Source organism: Bos indicus, chromosome 20 (assembly GCF_029378745.1).
Source record: "Bos indicus isolate NIAB-ARS_2022 breed Sahiwal x Tharparkar chromosome 20, NIAB-ARS_B.indTharparkar_mat_pri_1.0, whole genome shotgun sequence".
NCBI classification, from domain to species: domain Eukaryota; kingdom Metazoa; phylum Chordata; class Mammalia; order Artiodactyla; family Bovidae; genus Bos; species Bos indicus.
Genome location: NC_091779.1, coordinates 9,760,054 through 9,769,143, shown reverse-complemented (window position 1 = coordinate 9,769,143; position 9,090 = coordinate 9,760,054). Strand labels below are relative to the sequence as shown.

At 45.1% G+C, this 9,090-nt stretch overlaps 1 protein-coding gene across 1 annotated transcript; it reads left to right on the top strand.

Annotated features, from left to right (window-relative positions):
- Positions 1-6,602: 6,602 nt before the first annotated feature.
- Positions 6,603-8,879, top strand: CARTPT (CART prepropeptide). The gene is made up of 3 exons (XM_070774955.1): positions 6,603-6,963; positions 7,389-7,472; positions 8,341-8,879. Exons 1-3 carry the CDS (start codon positions 6,805-6,807, stop codon positions 8,446-8,448), a joined length of 351 nt encoding a protein of 116 aa, XP_070631056.1. The 5' UTR covers positions 6,603-6,804; the 3' UTR covers positions 8,449-8,879.
- Positions 8,880-9,090: the final 211 nt, after the last annotated feature.

Here is a 9,090-nt window from a genome sequence, read left to right as displayed (position 1 = left end):
TGGGGCAGTAAATAGTCGTGAACTGAAACACAGTGCATAATATACCATCGGAGGGAGTGGTCGCCACAGACTGCTGTGATAAACAAAGAAGGGGAGTAATGGCTCACATCCTCAGATGAACTGGAGTAGAGGCCCCAGGGCCCAAGAGAGGAAAATACTATTAAAGAGCCATCTTTCTCAGAGAAGGTTGGAAAATTAGGGGAGTACAGGGCACTGAAAAAAAACTGAGAATTTTTAAAAGCATGTCCATAATCTTCATTGTTGTCTAACATCTTCCTAAAACAGTGAACTCTCCGGCAAGTTCAACTTTTAAGACATGCCCTTCTGGCACAACTCTTCTGATTGGATTGCCTTCCCTAAAGTCCCTAAGCTTCCTTTGTATAGAAATATAAGAACCTGCCTTGTCTATAATCCTGTTCATCTGGATTTTTAAGCAACTATCTTCCAGCAATCATTAACAGGAGAGGAAAACTTTGACATGTTACCTTGGGCAAGCTTATGGTTCTCTGGATTTCAGTCTTCTCAAAGCCCACTCTAATCTCCCCTTCCTGAGTAATAAGCACAATCCCTGTGGACATCCTGCAAGTGATGGGGGAGCTTAAGGAATGATCGTTGGCCCATCCATCTCAGAGGCTGCCAGACTGGCTTTAGAGAGGCAGTTTGAGGGGAAAAACAGAGGCCTGATGGTCAATACATCTAGCTTGCAGAGCAGGAGAAGTGGGTCTGACTTAGTTGGTAAGCCAAGCCAACGTGATGAATCTACTTTTCAAAGCAGAGCCAGATTAAACTTCTGTTGATGTACTGTAGAGAAATGTCAGGACCAGAGAACTTCTAAAAAGGAGAGGAGAAACTTGTTGAAGATCTTTCTTCCTATAAAATATACTTTTGCCCTCAGGCCCTGCCTCTTTGGATCATGCTAGATGGTATCCTATTTCTCCTGAGGTTATAGTTTATGTCAAAAGAAGTAGACTTCACTTCGATGAGTTTTGAAGGAGGCAAAGAAGAACAGTGGTTTTAAAAGTGACCTTAGATGCCGTCTAAGCCAAACCCCTGTGCAGCACAGGAGTCACATATTCACGTCTCCATGATTTGTAGACTGATGATCAGGGGCAGGTTTTAAACTTCTCGAGAATTTTTTTAGGATTGATCCTATCCCAGTTCTCTTTCCACATTGGACCATGAGAGTGTGAGGGGAAAGTAATGAAGTCCATAAGAAGAGCATGGAGTTGATAGCCTTCTCCCTAGTGACACAGCCAGTTTTGCATCTGGGAAAAAAATTTTCCATTTTGCAACTGAAATACCCTTAGTTGTAGGGAGGTAATGTTGAGAGAGGCCATAGTCTGAACCTTAGAAATCCTATTTCTGAAACTGACTACTGTGAAACAATTTTACCTCCTCTAGCACATTTTTTTCTCCTTACACAAGGGTAAAAATGGTGTTTCTGGTTAGTAAATTGATAGTACTTTTATGCCGCTTGGATGAACCTATTCTGTAATAGATTGTGTATTGTACGTTATTGGATGGTCATCTTGTTAGTGTCTAAAGGTAATCTTTCATTTCACAGCATTTCCTCTCCTCATCTGTGTATCAGGCACCATGCTACATACTGAGAACACACAGGCGATTAGATAAATTCTCTGCCCTCAAACATCTTGTCTAGCAATTAAGATGGGTGCTTTAATGAGTATATGTAGAGAACTCCATGGAAACACAGGCAAGGCAAACCTGGTGGTGTGATGGAGCAGTGGATGAGGAAGGCTTCAGGTAGGATATATCTCAAAGCATGAGCTTTTTAGATGTTCAAGGTGTGGTCCACAGGGAAGGACATGGACAGAAGCAGAGGTACAAACATGCAGAGTGTGTGGTAGTCACTAATGCAATCTAGGTACCTGGGGACATCGCACTTCTTATTTTGTGCCTTTTACTTTGTTGGAGCCACGTGACTAGTTTAGGATAGTCAGTGGGAAACAAAAGTGAAATATATCACTTCTGGGCCAAAGCTTTTCATAGCTTGTTCGAGACTGTCCAAAGCTCTTTTGTCCTTCTGGAACACACTGGCAACGTCAGAAATGATGATCCAGATGATGCCAGTCTGGATCCTTGAGTGACCATGGTGAACATAGCACTCCATCAACTCTTGATGCACATGGACATGAGTGAGAAATATACCTACTTTTTTCAAGTCACTGAGATTTTGGATTGCTTGTTACTTACTATAGCCTAGTCTATTTCTCTAATTCAGTGCAAAATTAAGAAGTAAATATGGTGTGCCTACAATATACAATACAAGATATCTAATGGACTTGTTGGGAATGGAGGAAAATGAGATTGAAAATATGGGCAGGACCAAATTATGAGAAACTTTGTTACTATTGCTGGGAAGTTAACTAGATTCAAATTGCTCCAGTAAGTCAGAGTCTGCTGCTTTAGTGCTAACCCTATACTCCCTGTTGGGAGTTTCTGTGGTGGCTCAGTGGGTAAAGAATCCACCTGCCAATGCAGGGGACATGGGTTTGATCCCTGAGTCAGGGAGATCGCCTGGAGAAGGAAATGGCAACCCACTCCAGTATTCTTGCCTGGGAAATCCCAGGGACAGAGGAGCCTGGCAGGCTATAGTCCCTCGGGTGGCAAAGAGTTGGACATGGCTTAGTGACTAAACAACAGCAACAACAAACTATCTTTCCTGTAAGCTTAAGAGGTCTGGATCTAGAAGAGGTAGAGGAGAAGCTGGGATGGATGTGGCCCAGGGAGTGTGGACTGGGTGGCACTCCATCTGTTGCATTTCAGGTATGCTGTGCCAAAGAAGCAGAGAAAAATGGGTTTGTCCTGGGATGAGTATCTCTTCATCAGTGATTCCTTCCTGTATTCTATGTAACTTAAGCTAGACCTTTCAGGTCAGGAAGCTTGTGTTCATGTTAGCATTTTAAAAATTTGAATTATTTGAGTTCACCCATTCTCCTGCTTCCTGTTCATTGGATCCAAATCTGGAACTGTTTATTGCTGCTTTGGATTTTCTTTTTCTGCTCTACTGTTCCTTTTTAGTCTTGTTTCCCATCACACATTGCCACCTCTCACATTCTCCATGCAGCCTACTCACCAGCAAAGCAGATTGGCCAGTATCCCCCAAGATGTCCTCGCCTCTGTGACTTCATTTACACAGCCCCCTTGCGTCCAAGGCCTCAGAGTGGGATGTTTGTTATCGCTGAAATTCTACCCACCCTCTAGGATCCAGCAGTTCATTTGCCTTTTTTTTTTCATGAAGCTTCCTGTCTTCAGAGGGAATTAATCTCCAACTTTTCTGGGCTTCTCCTTCTCTGTTAGGACCCTGACTTCACTGAGATATTGTATTAGGGGTATTTGTGGGTATGACCAGACCCAAAGATCAAGCGCAAGAACTTTGTCTTGATTATCTTAGCAGTCCTCCTAAGACTTAGCAGTGCTGTGAACATATTGGGCATTCATATTTTTAAAAATTGGAAACCTTGAAATTGGAGGCCTTTTAACTGAAAGCATAATAAAATTAATGGAAAGCTTTGTCTAATTTCCTCTGCTTTATTCCTTTGGAGGCTGTCTGTTAGGCACATCTTCTTCCCTACTACACCTCCCAATTTAGCACCAACACCAAATGTCCTTCTCTGAAAGATTATTTTCTTTCAGATAGTGATAAAGATGTTTAGTCAGAACAGAGTGAACATCAGCTCCTTTGGAAGAAAGGCTATGCACTGAAAGTCAGTAAACAGAAGATGAACATTAGTGGAAAGTAATCTCCCTTCTGGGGGTAGGGAGGGTGGACGGCAGACAATGTAGAGAAGCAAGTGTGCCCCCCAACCCCCCAAGAGATTATAAATGTGTACAAAAAACAACAGAGTAATGTTTAACTTGAGGGAGGGGAGTTACAGCAAACTCAGGTAAAAAAAACAATCTTAAATACAAATATTTAAGAATTTAAGGTAGCATGTAAATGATGTATTCTAAGCTTTAGAGGAAAAATAGTCCCAGATAAGATTTTAGCCCATCTTTCTGCAAAGATGGGGATATTCCCTATGTAGTACTTTCTCTCTATCCAGACACAAACAATAGCTTTTCCTTTGTGCCACTCCTTTGGAAAGATAGCTCAAAAGTTCAAGCCCTGCTGATATTGGGTTGGTGCCATCCTCTTCATGTAAGAAAGTGCTACATTGGGAATATCCCATCTCTGCAGAAGGATGGGCTAAAATCTTATCTGGGACTATTTTTCCTCTAAAGCTTACAATAGCTTTATCACTGGAAATGGGTTTTGCAATGAGTGTCAATATGTGTCTGTAAGGTATGAATGGCAATATGTGGTGCTACTGAAGTTTTATTGTGTAGAATTGCAAGTACGTGTGAAAGGTAGAGCTAGGAGAGGTGTTAGATTAATTTTCAAGTTGTGTTTATCCCAAAGGGAAGTATTTTGATGCTGTTAATATGTGTGCTACTTATTAGGGAAGATACTACTTTTTAAAAATTATCGTTTATTTAGCTGCATGAGGTCTTAGTTGCAGCATGCGGGGTCTTTTTTAGTTGTGGCATGCAGGATCTTTAGCTGTGGCATGTGAACGCTTAGTTGCTGCACGTGGGATTTAGTTCTCTGACCAAGGATGAAACCCGGGCCCCCCGCCTTGGGTGTGTGGAGTTTTAAGCACTGGACCACCAGGAAAGTCCTGAGATATTACTTCTTGGATTGCTTTCCAGTGTGCATTTGAGTAGCCATTAAATAACTTGATAAATGAAACAGTGTGTTATGTATTAACTAGCCTAATGACACAGATCATCTGCTAAATGATAAATCTTTTGGAGAATAAATTGGTAGATACTTTAGATGGGGTGATTAAGGACATTGAAACTGAGATTTTAATGACAGGGAATAGTCATTTGGGGATGAAGGAAGAACTTTCTAGGCAAGGTAAGTGTAAAGGCCTCAAAGTGGAAATGAGCTTGGCCTGTGAGAAGACCAAAAAGAAGGCTACTGAGGCTGGAGTAGAGGGGCCTGTGCAGAATGGTAAGACATGTGGTTGGAGAGGGGTACAGATCAAGTAGTACTTTGTAAGTCAGGATAAAAATTTAGATTCCGTGCTTCGTGTGAGGGGGCTTTCCAGGTGGCACTAGTGGTAAAGAATCTGCCTGCCAATGCAGGAGACATAAGAGATGCAGGTTTGAACCATGGGTGGGGAAGATGCCCTGGAGAAGGGCATGGTAACCTACTCCAGTATCCCTGCCTGGAGAATCCCATGAACAGAAGAGCCTCATGGGCTCCAGTCCATAGGGTCAAAAAGAGTTGGACACGACTGAAGTGACTTAGCATGCATGTTTAGTATGGAAAGTAATGGGAAGCCATTAGTGTACTTTAAGGGGAAGAACACTCTGCTTGGGGGTGACTTATGGATTAGAGGAAAGCAAGAGAAGATGGGGTGGCAGCTGGTGGTAAGCACGAAGTAAGTTGGGACAGCTGTCCAGAACTAGGGTGGTAGCAATGGGGCTGGGCAAGAGTGGATAGATTCAGGAGCAGTTAAGAGAAAGTGGGTGTGGTGAAAGAAGAAGCCAGATGGGCAGACAGGTGGGATAAGCCTCTAGGTAAGTGGGAAAACATCTCCTATAGGAATTGCATTTCCATTTATACTGTAGGAACTCCAGTCTCTGAAAAAATTGTCTTCTGCAGTCACTGAGGACCTGGCTCACCATTGACTTTTGATCTTTGAAGATAACTCCATAATTAGGTTATTGCATTTTCCCCACCCTCTTTGCTTTCTCTCTAGTCAGACTTCTTAGATTTCAGGGGTGGGCAGTGGGTAGGAGGGGTTCCAAGGATGGCTGCATTTGACCTGAGGAAAAACTGAGATACTGCCCACAGTCACTTATCTGGTCAGCCTCAAATTTCAAAGGAAAGGCTTGGCGCTAATTGTGCTAAGGGCCGGGGGTTTTATATACCTAATCTATCATTCCATTCTCTTGAAAACATTGTGAGGTACATTTTAAAATTCCACTTTTCCAAAACAAAACAAAAAATGGGGGGAGGATCAGATATGTTTTTCATTTTTCCCGAAGTCACAGAGTTTGTAAGGGTAGAGCCAGGACTGAAGCCGGAATCTGGCTCCCTACACTCTCCACGTAGCTGCTGAGTTGGGATTAGTCTCTTTTCCTTTTCTTCTCATTACCACACAGACTCCATCAAAGAACCCAGTAGGAGGAAGGCCGTGATTTCTCTCTCTCTCTCTCTTTTTTTATGGACTGTATTTGCCTCCCCTCCACCACAGAGTGCCTAGTAAGGTGCTCAGCAAACGTTCGTGCCTGGAGGCAACACGGTCTTCCTGGTGCCGCAAACGGGGCTGGGGTAAGGAGTAAGGCAGTGCTGTGAGGTGGATCCTGCTACTCCCTCGGCTGCTAGGTGGTGGGGAGGGATGCTTCAGTCTGTGCCTCGACTCGAAGGCATTTTCCATTTCCTAGTCCCCTCCCGCTCTCCATCCCTCACCTCTCGCCCCTGGCCTTCAGCTCAGGCCCCTAGGGGAGCGTCCCTTGCCGCGGGGCTGACAGCACTTGGGGGCGCAGGGTCCCGGTTCTCCGAGCTCTTGCCCATCTGTGCGCAGAACCTCGTTCCGGGGCGCCTGGAGCCCGGCGGGCATTGACGTCAAGCGGCGGCGAAGCGCTGCCTACAGACGGTTGACCCGGACCCTCCTCCACACCCCCTTCCTTCCTTCATCGCCCCCTCCTTCTTCCCTGCGCCCCGGCTCAGGCTCGCTATAAAAGGTGGGAGCGCAGGGTGCCCGAGTAGCGCCGAGTTTCAGCACCATGGAGAGCCCCCGTCTGCGCCTGCTGCCCCTCCTGGGTGCCGCCCTGCTGCTGCTGCTACCTTTGCTGGGCGCCTTAGCCCAGGAGGACGCCGAGCTCCAGCCGCGAGCCCTGGACATCTACTCCGCCGTGGAGGATGCCTCCCATGAGAAGGAGCTGGTCGGTACCCCCTCGCCCCGGACTCCCCTGGCTGCCGCGATATTCCTTGCTTTGTACGCGTCTCTCTCTCTCCCTGCCTCCCCACCCCGATTCTTAGATTCAGGGTCCGGGGAGGTGGGCACAAATCCCCGGCTCCCGCTGTCACTCGAAGAACGTCTTGAGCCCATGGGCTCCAGATAGTCTGTGGAGCAAATCCCTGATCCCGGCTCCTCAGAGCAACAGGAGTCTCTGCAGCTCCTGGCCCTGCGGTCAGTACGTGGGACAGCGCTCGCTAAGTTTCCACCCCTCGAACGTCCCTCTTTGCGGAGTCCAGGGGAGGAGTGTGTGGTACCCCGGTTCCTTATAACTAGGGCTGGAAGTGAGCACCTGGGCTGGGCGCACAGCCAAGGCGGCAACTTGGGGATCCGGGGGGCGGTGTGTTGCAGATTGAAGCGCTGCAGGAAGTTCTGAAGAAGCTCAAGAGTAAACGTATTCCAATTTATGAGAAGAAGTATGGCCAAGTCCCCATGGTAAGGCTTTGGGGTCACCCCTCCCTGTGCTTTTCTACGAGGAAATGCACCCCCTTGAACCTTCCTTAGACATCAGCTTCTTCCCAGGATGTGGCTATTCATTCAGATAATGGGTTTGCAGAGTTCGTGGGCTCCCCTTTGCTTCCACTGTGTCAACCCTTTTCTCTTGGTCTCTAAAGTTAAAGAATAGATTGGCCATTCTGGAACATCAAACAACTGGTACCAGGAATCTGCCCTTGGGTTTCTGTGGAAAGCAGTATTTCCTGAAAATACGCTTTTTTTTTTTTTTTTTAAAACCTCCCAAAGAATTCTCTGAGTGGAAGAGTCCTTGAATCTAGTCAGTTCTTGTTCCTCTAATTTACTTCCTGCCTTCTGAAGCACTGCCAGTTTTTAAAAACCTAAGTTCAAGTAAAAAATCTTGATTCCTGTCTGTTCACCGTCCTTGAATCACACACACACACACACACACACACACACACACACACACACATTTTAATCTTTTTTTCTTGGGATGAGAAGGTGGACACAGGGAGCAAGGATTGCAAGGTCTATTGTTTATTTCTTAGATGAAAAGGTTTGGTTGACTTTTTTTTTGATGAGCAATTGGAGGACCCAGGAAAGGTACCCTGAAAAAGGTAGAACACAGTAGGAGAGTTTAATAATTTAAATTTCTTACTTTTTATGTTCTCTCTCTCAAATAACAAGCCCAAGGCTCTCCTTGTTTCAAGCCTGACTATACTTAGACCCACGGTGGTGTGGTAGGGTTCATCTGTCCCTCCCCAGAGACAGACTCTGTTGATGGGGCGACGCGCCTGTTGGGAGCACAGGTGTGCTTGTGCGGCATGACTATACATTGTGTTGTTTGCAGTGTGACGCGGGAGAGCAGTGCGCCGTGCGGAAAGGAGCTAGGATTGGGAAGCTGTGTGACTGTCCCCGAGGAACCTCCTGCAATTCCTTCCTCCTGAAGTGCTTATGAGGCACCCACGCTTCTCCATAAGCCCCCTCCCCACTTTCCCCAGGGGACCACACCTTCATCCCTGGAGTCTGGCTTTAGCAACAAAGTTTGCATTTCCCTCTAAGGAAAAGGGGGCTGTCTTCCTGCTGTTTCCAAATAAAAAGAACACATTAGATGTTACTGTGTGAAGGGTAATGCCTTGTATGGTGTGGCTCTGTGTACAAAGTATTCTATTCTTATTTTCTCTGTCTGACAAACTTTTAAAAGTGAATATTTAAGCAAAGAGGAAGAACTTCACTTTGAAAATTGTATTTTTGTAGGTGGCATGACAGGATGAAAATTAGATCAGGTAAAATCTTGACAGATGACATCACAACCTGGAAAATAAATCACCCAAGCATCACAAATTGAAGCATGTACAAATTATACATAATAAAGTGTTTTTCATAATTGCTCATTGTGCATTGTTGTTTCTGCATAAATAATTTAGATAGGAATGGTGGGATTAATCATGCTGTTGTTTTCAAAGAAAAATGTTTTTAAAATAGAGGTCCACTGGGAAAACAGCACCAGGACTCCGAGGAGCTTTCATCATTAATTAGGAGTTTGCTGCACAAACTTTGGTATATTATTTTCCTTTGATTGCAATGGTGTGTGAAGTAT

Excerpts from the sequence above, each read along its gene's own strand:
- CARTPT (XM_070774955.1), top strand. The coding sequence starts at position 6,805 with ATGGAGAGCCCCCGTCTGCGCCTGCTGCCCCTCCTGGGTGCCGCCCTG. Across the intron at positions 6,964-7,388 it reads CCTCCCATGAGAAGGAGCTG|ATTGAAGCGCTGCAGGAAGT; the intron begins GTCGGTACCCCC and ends GGTGTGTTGCAG. Across the intron at positions 7,473-8,340 it reads AGTATGGCCAAGTCCCCATG|TGTGACGCGGGAGAGCAGTG; the intron begins GTAAGGCTTTGG and ends TGTTGTTTGCAG.